This window comes from Myotis myotis, unplaced genomic scaffold (genome assembly GCF_014108235.1).
Source record: "Myotis myotis isolate mMyoMyo1 unplaced genomic scaffold, mMyoMyo1.p scaffold_m19_p_35, whole genome shotgun sequence".
NCBI classification, from domain to species: Eukaryota; Metazoa; Chordata; class Mammalia; order Chiroptera; family Vespertilionidae; genus Myotis; species Myotis myotis.
In genome coordinates, this window is record NW_023416341.1 from 2,376,545 (window position 1) to 2,395,910 (window position 19,366).

Sequence of the window (19,366 nt, forward strand, 5' to 3'; positions counted from 1 at the left end):
CTGACCAATGCCAGGCAGTCCTGCTTCTCCCGTATGAGTCTGGGTCTCCAAAGACTCGCCCGGAACTGGAGCTCAGAGCCTGAGACTCTCTCCTGATTGAAAAAGACAACCGCGCCCTCAGCCACCAGCCCGCTCCGTGTGCGCCTCTGTATCTTAGTATTTTCTTCCGCACCGCACCTCCTCTGAGTCTCGGTATGCTTTTCTCTTTCCTTCTAGTTGTAGAATTTCCACTCAGCCAGCCTTCCTGTGGTTCTGGATGATGTCCATTCCGTCTTTTAGTTGTATTTTTGAAGTGGTTGTGCGAGGCAGCAAACTCCGGTGTTTACCTATGCTGCCATCTTCAGTACCTTAATTCTTAATGTATTGAATTAATATGACTTAGTATTTTGGAAGTGTTTGTTTTGTGTGTGTGTGTGTGTGTGTGTGTGTGTGTGTGTGTGAATTTGCTGCCCCTTTGGATGTTCCTGATTGTATCTGTGTATTTGTGTTCCTCTTTATGTCTGTGTTCTGTTTCCAAGTATGTTTGTGCTGGTGTGTGTGTGTGTGCGCGCGCGCATGCGCGCGCCCTTTGCGGCTGTCTCAGGCGGCCCTGAGTGTTTGTATCTGTGTGTGTGTGTGTGTGTGTGTGTGTGTGTTCTCCCCAAGGTGCTGTTGCCCATGTTTACAGTGTGAGTCTGTGTGAGTCTGGCCATGATCCCTGCACCTGAGTGCCCAGGTGGGCCTTGGGGTGTCTGTGTCTGGCTGTCTCTGTCTTGTTGTGTCTGTATATTTCCCTGTGAGTTTGTGTGTCTGTGCCCCTGGGGAAACAGCAGCTTTAGAGGGGATCTCCCTAAGAGTGACTCCCAGGAGTGAGGGAGAAGGAGACAATATGTGCTCCTTCCCCACCCCAGGCTGAGCCCCTTCTGCCCCTGCTGCTCCCAGCCTGTGATGTGCACCTGGGGGTCCCATCTGAAGGATGGATGAAGTGAAGGGTCAGTTCATAGAACCCCATGCCCAGGTTTGGGGAGAAGGTGGGGAAGACTCTGGTGACAGAAAGAACTGAAAGAGTGTGGAGGGGAGTTTTTAGGGAGGACTCTGGCCCTGGGAGAAGGGCATTGAAGATCCTGGATCCCTGAGAAGGAATGCGTGGGTGGGTGCACATGGGGTAAGCTGAGGGTTAAGACCTCTAGGCCCCTGGGCCCTCCTAGGAATGAGGGATGGGGCACCTCTGGAGAAGCTGGGAGAGTCCTGTGGAACCCGGTCCCTGGAGAGCTGGTCACTCCCTTGCCCACCCCGGGCCTAGGCTGGGACCCAGCTGAGGCAGGTGCCTGGGCTGCTCAGAGCATCACTCCCAGAACTCTGGGCCCTGGACATCGACTGGACGTGCAGGGCCACCTGGGAACACTGGGGGGTGTGTGCGGGAGGCAACAGGAGTGAAAATCAGGCCCTGTGCTCTCTCCAGGGGGAGGGGAGCAAGGAGGGACCGCATTCAGCACAGGTTCATGTACATGATGAAGGCACAACGCAGGAGCACCCTGATGTCAATGTCAGCACTTTATTATCTTCAGCCCCGATCTGAGCGCCCGCCTGGGCATCCAAAGGAACAAGGGCCTTGGAGGCTGGGTAGTGACTGATGTTCACTTAAAAGGACAGAAATGCGGGAATGCTGGCCGTCCTGGGCCCTTCCCCATCAGCCCTCAACAGCCCCCCTCGCCCCGCCATGTGGGGGCACCGAGGCAGCCAGGGTGTGCCCAAGGTCACACCCAGAAGGGATGCTGAATTTACTGCCGTTGCATCTGACCAAACTCCTTTTCCCGAAGTTCACTCCTTTTGATCTTGCCAGTAGTGTTTTGGGCAGCTCGGGGACAAACTCCACCTGGGTGAGGAGAAAGCAAACCATCCTGAGTCCTGCTGTCACTTCCTACCAGTCCCCACTCCTCCCTTCACCCTGCATGTCCCTCAAACAGGCTGCAGCCGGTGGTGGCCTCAATGGTGGGGGCCAAGTATGTCAGGTCCTCCTCCTGACCTCCTGAAGCTGGCTGCAGCCCTGTGACATGCTCTGACCAATGAAATGTGGGGGAGTGAAGCGTGCCACCTCTCACAGGAAAGTCGGAACCTCTGAGCCTGGCCACCCTCTCTGTCCCTCTCTGACTGCACCTGGCAAGTCCCTGCCTGGTGGCTGCTTCTCTACCTGGTCCCAGGAGACCAGGGTGGGCATGGGGCATGAGCATGGCAGCTGCCTTCCCTAGAATAAGCCACATGGCTTTGGGGCTGATTGTTACAGTAACATAGCCCGTCCTAACTGGTACACATCCCTGTTCTATCTCTAGGAGGCAGCAGAGTCTGACATCAAAAGCAAGAACGCTGCTGCTGTTGGAGACACGTGGTTGGAGGTCCAGCTCTGCCTGTATTAACTCTATTCTCTGAGCCTCAATTTCAACTCCGTAAAATACATGGTTAGACCATCTCAGGCTGCGGAGAGGATGAAATGAAATAATAATGCACGTGAAGCATTGAATCCAGGGCCTGGCACATGAACTAAATATTCAGTAACTGTTAACTACACAGCTTTACAAGATGCACTGACTATAAACATTCAGACAATGTAGGAAATGTTAGCTGTTGGCATCCGTATCCTTTCAAACTATGTTTTTAAACAAATACAATAATATTATGTATATTCTCTCATAGCCTGCTTTTTGTCTTAACAATATATTGTGGTACCTTTATATTAAAAATTAAAAAACCTACATCATTTAAAATTACCAGGTAATATTACATTTCACAAATAATTTTATAACTTCTCTATTGGACAAATGCAGCCCTGGCCAGTGTTTCTCAGGGGTCGGAGCGTCGGCCCACACAACGAAGGGTCTCAGGTTTGATTTCAGGTTCAGGGCATGTACCTGGATTGCAGTTTCCATCCCTGGCTCTAGTACAGGAGGCAACCAATTGATGTGTCTCTCTACGTCAATGTTTCTCTCTCTCTCTCTCTCTTTCTTTTGTCCTCTCTCCCTCCCTCCCCTCATTCCACGCTCTCTAAAAATCAATGGGAAAAATATCCTCAGGTGAAGATTGACAATAAATAAATCTGTAAACAGAAAAACCAATGCAGTAGAATAAAAAGTACAAGAATGGACGACATGTTTTAAGGATAAATATAATTTTGTTAACACTCGTTTGTTGTGTACATAAGTAAGTATTGAGTGCAATAGAATGTATTTCTTAGTTTGAATCATGCTTAGGAATAGTTAGAAAGCGGCTGGTTTGGATGTCTTTTTTCAAATTTTGAAGGATGTTAAATAGCCTCCTTGGATAGCTTTGGGCACCGGTCTGATATTTTTTGCCCTCAGGGTAATGTGCAGCACGTTTTGGGATGTGGGTCCGACCCAGAGTCCGACCCAGAATAGAGGTTCCATCCCACTCAGTTGGCTGCATCCACCCCTACGCCGAATTGCTTGTTCTGCAGAGAAAATGCTCGTTCTGTGTGCGGTTTCAGCGTCTCCCGGCCGCCCGACCAGACTGGGGGCAGCAGAGCTCGGGAGGGCGCGAGCATCGGCCCCACTCACCTTCCTCGGGTACTTGTACGGGGCTGTCACTGCCTTCACGTGCTCCTGCAGCTCCTTGGCGAGCTGGTCCGGGTCATGGGACAGAAACTGTGGGGTCCGGACAATGAAGGCCTTCACCACCTGCAACGCAGAACCAGAGCCGGGGCTCAGGGTGAGTGCCACCCAGTTGCCTGGTTTAAAAAGTGTTTATGCAATGAATGGCAACGCAAGCTGACACCTGAGCCTTTGGAAAAGGACAAGGCCAGGTTCAAACCCAAATACTTCCATTTTCTCCTCTTTCCCTTGCAAAATCACTTAACCTCAAATTCCTTCTCTGTGACCTGTGCAGAGTACAGGTTCATCCCAGGGAGCTGGACATGGTGGCCTGATGTTCAGATTCCATGAGATGATACACATAAAACACGCACCCAGTGTAACTTTATTATTACCCCCAGCATCATTGTTTTCATCATCATTTTTACCACTAATGTATGTACAGTTCTGTGCCTGGAACCTTGTGGGCATTTAATAATTGTTGGTAACTTATTGGTCTTACTCTTTTTATTTTTTAAGTAGTTGTTGATTCTATTTTATTTTTTTTAAAATGTTTTTATTGATTTCAGAGAGGAAAGGAGGGGGAGAGATAGAAACATCAATGATGGGAGAGAATCATCACCCTGCTTCCTCCTGCAGGCCCCCAGCTGGGGATCTAGCCCGCAACCTGGCATTAGTCCAGACAGGAATCACACCTGGTTCCTGGGTCGACACTCAACCACTGAGCCACACAGGCTGGGCTGAACTTATTGCTTTTATATTGTTATTTATGTCCCCATTTAATTGCACGGGGCTTGTACAGAGTAGGTGCTCAATAAACCCAATGAATGCATTGGAAACAGAGTGCTCAGATTTCCATCCTGGCTCCACCACAGTGCAATCTGGGCAAGTTATTTAACTTCTTTATGCTGTCTCTTTGTCTATTAAAAGGGTATAATAAGGAAGAGTCTCTAACTCAATAGGTTTTTGTGAGGGCTAAATGAGTAAGCTCACCCAATAGCTAGTCAGGATGTCACGGGTGATGCCACAGTGCCTCCTGATGCCCACACGGTGTAAGTGTGCTGCGCACACCAACTGCTCTGGAAGTTTCCCTGCACCAGCCTTCCAGTGCCCACACGCAGACCCCGTGACCTCCTGTCCTGCTCCTCACCTGCCCTCGGATCGGGTCCGGGCTGCTCACCACAGCTGACTCAGCCACCGCCGGATGCTCAGCCAGGGCGCTCTCCACCTCTGCCGGCCCAATGCGGTACCTGTGGGACCAAGGGTTCCTGCTCTGGGTCTGAGCAGATGCCAGGGCTGAAGTGACCCAGGCCCTCCAATCCCATGTTTGGGAGTCACAGCTTCCCTGGGCACAGAGGGCAACCTTCACGAGAGCCAGAGGCCTGTGAAAAGGCTCCGCAATGGGACCAGGATGTGGAGACCTGGGCATTCCAGGCTCAGATGCTCCCAAGTCTCCCCTCACTGCCTCTGGTGGGCGGGTGGGGGTGGAAGGCTGTCCTCCTGAGGCTGTGGGCGTGGCACCAGGAGCTTCCCAGCAGGACTCTTACTGTACTCTTGGGAGCCTCAGACTTGGTCTTAAACGTTTAGGGAAATTCTGTCTCACTACATCAGCATCTCATTTAGAAATTTAAAAAGTAAAGCAACTTAATTTCCCTGATGCATCCAAGGGAAGTTGTTACTGTGTCACTTTTTCTCCCTACATCACCTAAGCGGACAACAGATGGGGAGCCACACTGCCTCGGTTCAAATCTGGGCTTCACCCTGTACAACCATGGAAACTTTCAGCAACTTAGTTCACTTAGCAGTGACTCCTTGTTCCCATCTATAAAATAGGCACAACTAATGGCATCTACTGGGTTAGGCAAAGCACAGAGGAGTGGACTTTCACACAGTAAGTACTCCATAAGCTTATCTGCTGTTGTTTTTGTTGTTGTTCTGTGATATGTGTCCCATTCAATTAATTAGAGGAACACAGAGAATAATTTCCCCCAACCAATGGGGACAGATAGGGGCTACATAAGTCTCCCTTTCCAATCCTATATCCCCTCTTTAAATTTCACAGTGTCTACTGTGGTTGCACTTCCAGGCCTTCTTGAACTTTATTTTGATGTTAGGGGAGATGCACAGATACCCCCGGGCCAGGGCCCTGTAGACATGGCTGCAACAGGTATAGCCTGAGGGTCCCATCCCCAGTGCATGGAGGAATGGTGAAGCAAGCTAGAGCCTGCCAGGCCCCAGGTCAGCCACACCTACCCAGAGGCGTTGATGATGTCATCGTCCCTCCCCAGGAACCAGATGTAGCCCTCTTCATCTATAGTTGCTTTGTCCCCAGTGTTGTAAAAGTCCCCACACTCCACTTTGGCTGTCTTCACTGGGTCATTCTGCAAAGAGAACGTCGCTCTTGTTAAAGGCAGTGAGATTAGAGGTGTTGAGCTGCAACCTGGGTCTCAGATCTGCGTTTGAATCCTGCCTCTCATTCCGCCAGGCACCTGTGCAACTTTTGTAAATCTCTCTGAGTCTATTTGCTTTACATGCAAACACTCAGTGCATGCTACTGGTCAATTAATGCACAGAACACATTGACAACTGATATTAGTATAATACAATTGATATTAATATAACACAGTAGCTGAATAGATGAAAGGTGTCAATAAACATTTGCTAAATGAATTTTCTTCCCTAAGTGCTATCTCATCTCATCCACCAAGAAAGATTGTGGCCCTGGCCTGTGTGGGTCAGTTGGTTGAGCGTCATCCCATATACCGAAAGGTTGCCAGTTCACTTTCTGGTCAGGGCACATGCCCAGGTTGTCGGCTCAGTCCCTAGTATGGGCCGTGCAGTATCTAGCTGGTCAATGTTTGATGAAATAATGGCAGACTTCTCTAACCAGGTGGAGGAAAAAGTCACATAAGTTCAGAAGGCACATAGAACCCCAAGTAGAAGAACCCAAACAGGACTGTGCCCTGACATATCATAATTAAAATGCCAAAAATTGAAAACCAAGAGAGAATCTTAAAGGCAGCGAGAGGAAAGCAAACTGTTACCTACAAAGGAGCTCCCATAAGGCTGACACCTGACTTCTCATCAGAAAATCTATAGGCCAGAAGGGAATGGCATGAAGTACTCAAGGTAATGAAAGCAAGGATCTGAAACCAAGATCACTATAACCAGCAAGGCTATCATTCAAAATAGACAGTCAAATAAAGAGCTTCCCAGACAAAAAGAAATAAAAAAAGGCCAAAGGAATACATCACCGCCAAACCAGCATTACAAGAAATGCGATAGGCACTGCTGTAATGAGAAGGAGAAACAGAGAGAGAAACCTACACATACAGAATTAAAATGGCAACAAATAAGTACCTATCCATAACCCTAAATGTAAATGGATTAAATGGTCCAATCAAAAGGCATAGGATAACTGAATGGATACAAAAATATGAGCCAACCTCAGAACAAAAGACATGCACAGGATGAGAGTGAAGGAATCGAAAAGAATGTTTTCCATGCAAATGGAAAGGAACAAAAAGCAGGAGTAGCAATACTCATATCCGAAAAAATAGAGTTAAAAATGAAGGCCATCACAAAAGACAACAAAGATCACTTTAGTACATAATACTAAAGCGATGGATCCAACAAGAAGATAGAACCCTGGTAAACATATATACACCCAATATAGGACCACCTAAATATATTCCAAAAACTGCTAGAGGACTTTAACGGAGAGATTGACAACAATGCAGTCATAGCAGGGGACTTTAACACCCTGCTGACTTCACTGGATCTTCCAGACAAAAACGTGACAAGGAAACAGTGACTCTAAAGGACACACTGGATCAGATGGATTTAACTGACATTTATAGAACATTTCACCCCAAGGCAGCAGAATATACATTCTACTCAAGTGCACATGGATCATTCACAAAGATAGACCACATGTTAGGACACAAAACAAGTCTCTACAAGTTCAAGAAGATAGAAATCATATCAAGCATCTTCTCAGATCACAGTGGAATGAAATTAGAAATCAACTACAGTAAAAGCCCCCCAACAACATTCAAACACATGGAGGCTCAATGGCATGTTATTGAACAAAGTATGGGTTACCGACAACATCAAGAAATAAATAATAGCCCTAACTGGTTTGGCTCAGTGGATAGAGCGTTGGCCTGCGGACTGAAGGGTCCCAGGTTCGATTCCTGTCAAGGGCATGTACCTTGGTTGCGGGCACATCCCCAGTAGGAGGTGTGCAGGAGGCAGCTGATCGATGTTTCTCTCTCATCGATGTTTCTAAATCTCTATCCCTCTCCCTTCCTCTCTGTAAAAAATCAATAAAATGTATTTAAAAAATAAAGACTAAAGCCTTTTTGGAAACAAATGAAAATAAACACACAACTCAAAATCTCTGGGCCACAGCAAAAGCAGTCCTGAGAGGGAAGTTCATAGCACTACAGGCATACCTCAAAAAACAAGAAAAATTAACAATAAATTATTTAACCCTCCAACTTAAAGAACTACAAAGTGGACAACAAGAAAAGCCCAGAGTAAGTAGAAGGAAGGAAATAAGATTAGAGCAGAAGCTAATGACATTGAGATGGAAAAAAAATACCAATACAAAAAATCAATGAAACCCAGAGCTGGTTCTTTGAAAAGATAAACAAAATCAAAGAATGGTTTAGCCAGCGTTTTTTACTGTTGGTTGATAGTATCACATGAGGAGCAGCGTCCCCTGGAGGCCAGAGTGATGACAACAGTGACTCCAAGAGAGAGAGCCTCTGATGGCTGTTCTTTGGGAGAAAGGAGGTGGAATCTGAGATCAATTTCAGGTGTGCCCACCCTTCCAGGGCCCATCGTGGAAGCTGAGAGTTTCCTGAGTGGCCTCTACTACCCTGGGAGGGCTAGGGGTTATCTGGGCAGTTTCCTTAGAGCCCATCACAGGTTCTATAATCCCTGGATTTCCCATTAGGCTTTGGGGCTGAAAGACATGGGTTTGAATCTTAGATCTGCCGTTTATTTGTCACGGGGAAACACATGACTCCTAAGGTCTGCAGGCGGTGTGTCTGAGAAGTGGGGGAGGGGAGGCCTCAGGAGGCTCAGGACAGTGACTAGGTTTGTTTCCACCCTGTTGGGAAACTGGATGGTAGCATGTGAACCCAGCCGAAGCCGGCATTCTTAATCATCAGCCCCAAGTCCGATGATCCCGAAGCCAGGCTTCCCTACCCCATCAGTCACATGGGTTAGGAGAGGAAAGGCTGTGAGCTTTGGGGGAACTAGACCTGGCTTCACTGAACTGGAGCACATAACGGAGATGGGAGGAGTCTCAGGATGCAGAGTTGAGTCCCCTCCCTTCTCGCTGCAGGGGTGCCTGGGACAGGGAGCGGCAGGCAGGGCGCCCTCACCTCATACAACATGAACAGGCCGATGGGCTTGGTGGGCTTGATCCTGATGCCAAGGTTGCCCTCAGTGTTGGGCGGCAGGATGTTGCCCTCGTCGTCGTCGATGATCTGGAGCAAGAGGTCTGTGAGTCCCCCTGCAGGGCTCCCAGCACTCCTGCCCACCCAAGCTCTGCCTGGCTTATGCGTGTGACACCAGTGGGGACCATGGGGAGGTCCCTGGCAGAAAACAGGGCGAAGCTGTCAAGTCTTTGAAATCAGCAAGTCATGGGTGTGTTTGTTTCCTGGTACGTGGACGTCGCATGTGTCTTCAAGCTACAAAACAGGGTCAGGACAAGCTAAAAGCCCCGGCGGGAGGACAGAGCTGCCGGCGCTCCTCCAGGTCCCGTGTGCCACGGCTGTGTGCGGCCTCGGCTGGGAGTACTGAAACCTCCCAGGAAATCAGAGGGAACTCGGAGGAGAGGAGGAAGGACACCGCGGGCAGGGGGCACGGCTGCTTCTGCCGCCTGGTGTCACACGGGGTCTGTTCCCAGCTGAGCCCTCAGTGCTCCCTGGCCCCGCCTTTAGCACCAAACCTGGACATCGAAGGGTGGGATGGCTTTCCCCATGGAACCAGGCTTGACCTGTGATCCCCGGAGGGTGGCGCATGTGAATCCCTGTGCACAAAAGGAAGAGAATACCAGTGGTCAAAGGGTGCAGGCGGATCACAGAGCAGCAAGAACCACACACAGCACACCTGCTCCCAGGGGTCATGTGTCGCTGCTCACAGAGCCTGTGGGGAGCTGGGAGCTCTGCATCCTCGGCCACAGGGTCCCGTGGGGGGGGAGGCCAAGAAAGGAGCAAAGGGCTGAGCACGGGGCTGTGGGCGGGTTGTGGGTGGGGGAGTGCCCGCTGCAGGCCAGGCTTGTGTCCATTTGACCAACACTTACTCAAGACTGCAGCTGACAGGATCCCTGCCCCATCTGCCCTCGGGGCTGTGCTGAAATCACTTAGGTTGCTCCTCTGCCAACCCTCCCACCCCATTGCCCTCCTGGTGACCTCTGCCTCCTTCCTGGTTCTCTGAAGCTACATCTGTCCTAGAGGGAAGCCTTCACAATCAGAAGATGAGGTGATGCCATGGGTCTCCTCTGTCAGAGGGGTCGGGCCGGCACCCCCTCTCAGAGCCTGTGGGGGAAGCTGCACAGGCCACACCCATGAGCTCACCTGGCTCCTCAGGGCAACCAGCCAGACTCAGGCCCCAGGAGAAGGCCTGGGTGACCCTCCTTCGGTGGTACTTTCCCCCCATTTCTGTTGTCGCCAACAGGGCATTGTACTGACTTTTGTGGGTGTTTCCCTCCATAGAAAACAAGCGTCTGAGCATGGAGACGGCCCCTTGGGCTCTGCACCCCTGACACCTGGTGCACGACCCCCCACATCAGTGAGGACAGGGGGCCGGCCCTGGGGGATGTGCAGGCTGGGCACAGCCTGGGGGTGAACACACCCCTTCCCCTCCCCTCGCCACCACCCGCAGGGTCAGCATTCTGCTCCCAGTTTGGACACTGGGAAGCCCAGCTTCTGGCGGTCCCACCTATGCCCATGGGCTTGAAGCTGCCATGGGCGATGCTCAGAGGAACTGACACCTGAGCTCCTGGGAGAGGAAGGCCTCCCTCTCCAAGCTGCTGCTCACACTTCAGGACACGGAATCGCCCACAGGTGAGCGAGCAGGTTGCAAGGGCTTTGGGAAATGAGGCTCCGGGCAGCGAGGAGGGAGTATTCTGTGGCTTCAAACAGTCGTTGCCAAGGGACTGGCGTTATGGGTGTAGCCTGTGCTTCTCTTTTCCAAAAGTGAACTGGCAGCCATGCAAGGTCAGGCCTCGAGCCCTCACATTTCTCAGGCCTGGAATCAGACCACTTAACTGACTAAAATAAAACATTTTTTTAAAAAAACAACAACAGACCGTCAGACAAATATGTGAATTAGGACCAAAAGAGCCTGCCCTACGCATCAGGGGGTTGAAGATGCCAGCACAGCAGACTCCACGGCCTGCCCACTGCGTGCTCAGTGACACCTTGGGGGTGACAGTGTGTGTGTGTGTGTGTTTGTGAGATGCCTGTGCTCCCTCCTCCCCTCCTGCTCGTGCCCCACAATCAAACCTGTGTGCTGCCCTCATACACCCAGAGGTGAGCTTCAGAGCCCAGCTCCTGCCTGGCCCTGTGGCTGCTGCTTAGGGAGGGAGGGTGACGTGGGCAGCACTCTCCGGCGGGGCCTCCGTGAGGCAGGAGGCGCCTCCATTGCCATCGCTCCTCCCGGCTCCCCTGATCCCAGGGACCCAGTCCCTGTCCTCAGACCCTTTGGGAAGTTTTCTCCAATCGTCGTCAGCACACTGAGGTCTTGACAAGTCAAAGACTGTGTGTGAATCGTCTCTCTGCAAACTTTTGGGGCCAATTAGCCTAGAACTCCAGAGCTGCCCCTCTGCTGGCTGTGCGCACAGTGGGGCCTGTGCACACGCTTTGGCAGATTCAGCTCCTCTGCTGGGCTGCATGGCCCAGAGGGGCCCATCCACCTACCGTTTCTGACTGTCCGTAGACCTGGTGGACCAGAAGGCCTGTCCGTTGTCTCCACTTCTCTTGCTCCTCGGGCAGCACGGCCTCCCCGCCAGCAGTGCAATGCTCCAGAGTGGGGAACCTGAGGCTTGGGGGAGACAGAGCTTCAGGGTAGACATCTGGCTCTCTCCCCTCCCTCTCACCCCCCTCCCCAACACCTCTCCTGGGACACAGAGTCAGGAGTGGTGGACACGGGGCTGGTTTCATTAGGGGTGTCTTCCTCACTCATCTTGAGCTTTCGCCAAAATAGGTAAAATTAGCAGAGGCTCCAGTGGAGTCATTAGTGATGCCCTGATTGGTTTTTTACTGGGTTTGGACCAAGTTCATCATCTGAGGAATGTTGCAAAGAGTGGCTGTCATATGAGCTTTGAAATACAGATCGAGGCAGACTCCAAGGGCATGCTGGGATTGAGGCTAAGTGAATAAAAGCAAGTTGTATTTCAGAGTTAGCTTCATAAGGCTAGTTGTTCAACTCCTTGACATTTTAACTCTGTGTCTAAAAGTTATTAGGTCTGATTTTTGAAGCAGCCATTCCCATTTTAGAGTCTCTAAAATATACATAAGTGCCCATTAGATTCAAAGACAAGATTAGCTCAAAATTAATCTACAAACACAGGAAAATACAAAAATAAAACTATAGCAAAATGACACTACAACCATCAGATTGGTAAAAATTAAAGACTCTGACAAGAACAAATGAGGGAATCCTGCCTCCCTGCTGCTGGGCGCACAGGATGATGGGATACTTTGGAAAATAGGTAGTAGGATGCAGTGTCACTGTGACTCAGCAATTTCTCCTAGAAAGACCCCCACACAAATGAGTGCTGATGTGCACAGGGTGAATGTGCAAGAACAGTGTTAGTCATCAGCAGCCCTCGAATGAAAACCACCCAGATGTCCATTAGTGGTAGAACAGAATGAAGAAAATATGGACTTTTTATAAAATGAGATATTATACAGCAATAAAAGTTAGCTACAGCAACATGATGCAACATGGGCAAATCTTAGAAATATAACGTTGTAAAAAGAAGCCAGACATTACAGAATAATATGATTACAAAGCGCACAAGCAAGTAAAAGAGACTAATATTTCCTTAGGAGGGAAACTACAAGGGGAAAAAAAGAAAAAAACACACAAATGACTGAACACCGTAAAAGTCAAGATAGTGACTCCCTGTAGGGAGTTGGAGGGGTCTGAGTAGGTCACAGGACTGGCGATGTTCTCTTATTGTGATTTGAGTGGTTACATATTGGTATAATTTTCAACAATTTCTTAATCTACAAATTGTTGTCTTTTGTATTTTTCTGTGTGCTTGTTATTTCACAATTAAAACGTTTAAAAAAGAAAAAAGGTCATAATGATGCAAGGCTCACTGTTTCATTTGGATCTGAGTCTTGCTTAATTGATTAATTAGACTGGCTGATAATTATCGCTACCAGCATTTCACACACACACACACACCCCACACTAGCTCTCACTGTCCCCAAAGAACCAGAGTTAAAACAGTCAGACTGTTACCATCCTTGGCTGGTGATTGAAAGAAACAGAGCCAGTGGAGAGGCTGACAATGTTGAACACAGGCAGCTGGGAAGCAGAGGCCTGTTTGCTTCACCAGGAAGCTCCAGTTTCACACCCAAGAAATGGCAGCACAGTCCCCCCAAGGGGATTAACACCCTCCCTCCCCCCTCTAGGTTGGGATTGTGTGTGGGAGGGGGCACGGGGGAGGTCAGGAACTTCCCAGTAAAGTCAAAATGGCGCAGGGGGAGGTGTGGGACCACAGAGGCTGTCAGTCTAACCTGGGGAAAGATCGTTGGCTAGGGGTGGGCCCAGTGCATGCCCCTGGAATCTTGGGAAGTTAGTGGGTTGTTTTAAAAAAGCTCCTGGTTGAGACCCGGGGGGTAATGCTGGCTCTCTCTCTTGCCTGGGAACCCAGTGGCCCAATTTGTTCCTGTCCCCTCCCGCCCAGGAGCAAAGGACCGTCCAGGTCTGGAGGCCACAGGAAGGATCATGAAGCAGAACCTCCGGGCATTGGCCTTTGCCTTGGCCTGTTGAAGAGGAGACTGGACTTTTTCCAGGGCAGGGCCCAGAGAGATGGGGCATTGGGAAGCCGGGAGGAGAACTCTATTGATGTTACCTAACAAATAAACCACATCGCCACATCGCAGTCTCCTGTCTGTGGATCCTTGGGACTCTTTCCTCCCAACCCCGTGGAAGAGCCTGTTCCCCACCGACAAGACCACAGTGAAATAGAATCCTTAAAATCCTACACAAAGATTGTGAATACAAAAGGCCACTTCTACATACCTGCCAAAATTCTCTTGCAGAATCATTCGATATACAGAGGGCGCAGCAATGCACTGGGTGATGGGGTATTTAAAGAGTGTCTAAAAAGTGAGCAGAGAAAATTTTATATTTATAGTTAAGATGAAAAACACTGGCCAATTATTACCATTCTTTTGTTGTTGGTGGTGGTAACTCTATTTTTTAAATTATTTCCATTTTAATTCTGATTTCCCTTCTAGGAGAGCACATTTATTCAGGATGTGCTCATGACAATAATAGCAACTGTTACCAGTTCCTGAGTGTTTTCAGGTGCAGGCCTCAGGGCTAAGCACTTTACACACTTTACCTGTATCATCTCATTATTCCCAACAATTTTACGAGGTAGTAATTGTTAAAACTCCCATCTTACAGGTGAGGAGACTGAGTCAGAGAGCTAAGGTTACCACTAATAAATGTTAAAGGTGTGAAAAGGAACTATAACTATCCTATTCCAAGGGCTCTGGTTTGAAACACTTCAATAAATTCACACGCACACACCAGCTACCCAGCCCTGGAGGAGCCAGGAGACCTGAGATTGTTCTGGTTGCTTTAATTTCTCAAAATGTGTATTCTGAGAGACTCACCGACTGATTCAGTGTCCCACATTTGAGTACCCCCAGAACCCAGGTTCTATCACCCTAATGGGCTTCTTTGTTACATACACTATTCTCAGCAGGGGTCAGCTTTTGAGCCTGAAATATGAGTTTCTCTGGGAGTTTATTGACACTGAGAGATTAATCCTCTTACCTCTACAATGACCTTAGGGTCAAACTGGGGCAGATGGTGGATGAAGACTGTAGACCCTGCTGTCCATGGTTCAAACAGGGTCCCCATGATAGCCAAAATCCAGCCTGGATCTGACAGGCACCAGAAGACATCAGAGGCCTTCAGCTGCAGTAATTTCCTGCTGACTCCAAAATACAGTGGCCTCAGCTTTGTAACCACAGTTGCATTCCCGGTCAAGGCACATGCCCGGGTTGTGGGCACCATCTCTAATCATTGATATTTCTATCTCTTTTTCCCTCTTCTTTCCTCTCTGAAACCAATCTATACTAATAAAAGGGTAATATGCTAATTAGACCAGAAGTCCATCTGAACAAAGCCATGATGGGGGGGCCAAGGCTGAGGGGGTTACGGGTGATCAGGCTGTCAGGGGAGAGCATTTAGGAGGATCAGGTGACAGGGGAGAGCTGTTAGGGATCAGGCTGGCAGGCAGGCAAGTAGTTAGGAGCCAGCGGTCCCGGATTGTGAGAGGGATGTCTGACTGCTGGTTTAGGCTTGATCCTGGCAGTGGGACATATCCCGAGGAGTCCCAGATTGGAGAGGGTGCAGGCTGAGCTGAGGGATACCTCCCTGATCCCATGCACAAATTTCATGCACCGGGCCTCTAGTTAAATATAATTTTAAAATGTGAAAGTTTGAGTCCTGCACTTTCAGTCATTAAAAAAATAATAAAAAATAATAATAATCAATGGGGGGTGGGGGAGTATGTCCTCCAGTGAGGATTAACAAAAAAATTAAAATAACAGAAACAGCTGGTAGATGGAAAATTGAATCCAGGGGCTACTCAGCTAGGTCTGAAGCATCTCTCCACCTTACTCTTACTGCTTCTGAAGGACCTCTGTGTTTATAACTCCTTGAGAAAAACTCAACTCTCCCATGAGGAGCTATGGCTTTGAAGAGCTCATCTATTAGTAGGGAGGGGCCTGGAGAGCCATTCACACTTCCTGTTCCCATCTCTCTGAGGGCTGTGGCACACCCACAGGAAATTACACGCTAGGGACCTCTGTTCTGAGCTTCAGACCCAACTGCCCACTGAGCATCTCTTCTGGGACGTCTCTCGGGCATCTCAAACCCAGAGCATCCTAATCTCTCCTGCCTCCCGGGACTAATTCTTCTCCAGTGCTCTCTGTGTTTCAGTGAATGTCATTACTGCCCAAGCTCAAAACCTGGGAGTCCACCTTGACTCTCCAGCTCCTCCTCCCTCCCACATCTATCCAGCACACCCTCCAATTCTAGCTCCAAAATTCTCAGCCTTCTTAACTTCTTCATGTCCCCAGCACCTTGTCCAAGCCACCACCATCTTGCACCTAAATTATTCTAAGACCCTCTAACAGGACTTTCTAAATCTACTCTTTTTCCAAGCCATTCTCCACCCTATAGGACAGTGATCTTTTCAAAATACAAATTGAATTAGGTCTCTCCCTGGTTAACAACCTTACAATACCGCCCACTGTTTTCCCAATAAGCTCAATCTCTACACCAAAGTCCCCACGACCCTGTGTGCTCTGACCCCACTCACTCTCTCAGCTCCTCCCATCTGTGCCTCTCTGACACCCACAGCAGCAGCTCCTCTCAAATCTCTGTAGTTCTATGAGTGCTACTTTTTAAAAATATTTTTTTTATTGATTTCAGAGAGGAAGGGACTGGGAAAGAGAGATAGAAACATCACTGGTGAAGAGAATCATTGATTGACTGCCCCCTGCATGCCCTACTCCACGGATGGATCTCGAAACCTGGGCACGTGCCCTGATCTGGCATTGAGCCATCGCCTCCTGGTTCATAGGTCAATGCTCAATCACTGATCCATGCCAGCTGGGCTATGAACACTACCTTTTATATCTTTGTGCCTTGACTTGTGTTATTCTGGCCTCACAGAAAACTCTCCCCTTCTTTCCACCCCCATTCCTCCAGGGTTTTGCTGATCAAGTGATATCATTAGCACAGATACCCAGTGTCCACAAGACACCTTCTCTGCCCACTGGTCTGGTTAATAAGGTACAAAATATATAGAACTTTGCCGGGGCTGACCACCAGACCCTGAGAGATGGATGGACAGATTACTTTGACACATGTATCTGTGAAAGAGAAGGCTAAGGGGCTTGTTTGGCTTTAGGAACCCAAACAGTCCTGATTGCCTGCCCTGTTAGCCTTTTATTGTAACAACAGCTTTAACTAAAATTAACCTCTAGATACAATCAGCAGGGTAAAATGCTTCTTCAAGGTTGGGTCTTAAAGAATAAACATAGAGATTCCAGCAAAACACCCAGGAGATCGGACTTTTTTGGAAAAGTCAAGGTAGGGGCTGACTCCTTTGGGAAGTCAAGGTAGGGGCTGACTCCTTTGGGAAGGTCCCCCAGATGCCCCCGATCTTTTGGAGAATCCTCCTTACAGACTTGCCAACCAAGGCCCATACTTCCCCACAGAACTTGGTCTGGTCTGAATATTATTAATTGGGGAGGAAGAAGTAGGAGGGAAATGATGTTTGGTTTAAAATTGATTACATGGTTAACCCAAGGCTATGTCTTCAGTCTCTACAATTATTTATTTTAGGTTAAAGGCAGTGGCCTGGTTCCAGGTATTACTTCTTCCCAAATGGCTCATGATTGGGAAACTCCACCTATGCATCTGTTCACTTCACATAGCTAGAACTTTCTGTCCTCCTCCCACCAAACCTGGATGGAACCAGTGACAAAGACACATGGTTTGCCATTTGTGCAGCTTGCAGAATGCCTGCTGCCTCCACCCACGTTCCCTCCACACCTATGAAGGTGCTCAGGCAGGACTCCCTTGTCACTGGGAGGCTTCTGTCAACACACACTTAGAAGTCCAGACCTTCACCTCTGAGACCCTCAGTGGTCTGAACCAAAGAGAGCAGAAGGGAGAATCAGGATGGACTCAGTTCTACTTAGAGCACCTTTACCAACACACACACACACACACACACACACACACACACACACACACACACACCCTTTCCCCAGACTGTGACCCAGCGTCTAAGTTGCTGCCCTCTTTCTTACCATGAAGGGAAGGAGTGTCGCAAGGAAAGTCCATGGCTGTGCTTTGCCATCTTGGGGAAGCCGGTGGTGCCGCTGGTAAAGAAGATGACCATTGGGTCCGTGGTCTTTGACTTAATACAGGTGTGATCTGGGGATGCTGATCTACAAAGGGATTGAACAGAAAAGGAGAGAAGTCAGGTCTCCTGGCTCCACCCTCAGGGTCAGCAAACGACACAACATGAGGCTCAAAGTCAGAAACCTGGTTTGCTTGTATAGATTTTAGAGAGAGGAAGGGAGAGAGGGAGAAGGGGAGAGAGAGAGAGGGAGAGAGAGAAGAGAGAGAGAGAGAGAGAGAGAGAGAGAGAGAGAGAGAAGAGATTTGCTGTTCCACTTATGTATGCATTCATTGGTGGATTCTTGTATGTGCCCTGACCAGGAATCCAACCCACAACCTTTGCATTATAACCAACTGAGTACCTGGCCAGTGGAGAAACTGGGTTTTGCAACACTGGAGGAAGAACTGGTCTCCAGGTCTGAAGCATCAAACAGAGTTTATGGGTGACTTGAGTAAGAAGACTGACATTTCTTCATTTAAAAAATGGGGAAACACAGCCAATTATTTTATAATTTAACAAACATTGGAATAGAACTTCCTGTTTCCGAAAATGCTCTAAATGACTTACAAATAAGAGCTCATTCAATCTTCAGAGCAATCCTAAGAGGTGCCTATCTCCAACTTGTCATGCTCCCTTTGTGGATGAGGAAACTGAGGCTCAGAGAGTTTAGGTAACTTGCCTGAAGACACACAGCCAGCAATTGGCAGAGCCAGGGTTCAAACCCTGTGTGATACATAGACTGTTCTCTTACTCACACTGCTAAGCTTCTTTTCACACAAACTAACTTTGCAGGAAGTTCACTCCATAACCTTGGTGATAAGGGGTGGGGAGGAGTGGGGAGGAGCGGATAAAGAAAGGGAGAGTGAGAGTGAAAGAAAAAGAATCATTTGGCCTTGATTCCTGGGAGCTTCTACACTCAGCTTTCCGGGCCTGCGATGATTGGGTTTGCGAGCTTCGTGTGTTATTCAAATAAATTTCAAACCATCCAAATGCTGGAGGGAACACTGGCGCTTGCTGAGAAATGGTGCCATCCTGACTCTGAGCAATATAAGGGATTTTTCAACAGTATTATTTTTTAAACTATGTTGTATTGATTTCTGAGAAGAAGGAAGAGGTAGAAACTTCAATGATGAAAGAGAATCATTGATTGGCTTCCTCCTGCACGCCCCGCCCTCTCCACCTTGGTTCCAGACTGCAACCTGGGCATGTGCCCTGACTAGGAATGGAACCTCGACTTCCTGATTCACAGGTCAACACTCAGCCATGGGCCATGCGGGCCGAGCAACAGTAGTATTTATTTATTTATTTATTTATTTTTAGTTTTATTTTTTTAAGCTCCTTGAAACAAGACTATACAGAGACAAGACCCCAACCTCACTGATTCTAATATTTGTGCTCATATTTGATATTTCCAAGATGAAAAACACTATTCATTCACTGCTCTTTTGAGGGGAGCTTGATGCAAAAGGAATCCTTTTGTTTTTTAATTAAAATTTTTTATTGTTTAATATATTACATAAGTCTCCTTTTTCCCCCATTGACCTCTCCCTGGCCAAATCCAATCCCCAGCACATGCCCTCACCATCCCCCA

General features: G+C 48.6%; 1 protein-coding gene across 1 annotated transcript; it reads right to left on the reverse strand.

The window, feature by feature from the left end:
* Positions 1-1,520: 1,520 nt before the first annotated feature.
* Positions 1,521-17,952, reverse strand: LOC118652923 (acyl-coenzyme A synthetase ACSM1, mitochondrial-like). The gene is made up of 10 exons (XM_036303191.1): positions 17,681-17,952; positions 14,625-14,784; positions 13,860-13,939; positions 11,519-11,642; positions 9,547-9,627; positions 8,978-9,082; positions 5,835-5,962; positions 4,732-4,831; positions 3,549-3,668; positions 1,521-1,855 (listed from the first exon to the last, which is right to left on the reverse strand). Exons 1-10 carry the CDS (start codon positions 17,770-17,772, stop codon positions 1,670-1,672), a joined length of 1,176 nt encoding a protein of 391 aa, XP_036159084.1. The 5' UTR covers positions 17,773-17,952; the 3' UTR covers positions 1,521-1,669.
* Positions 17,953-19,366: the final 1,414 nt, after the last annotated feature.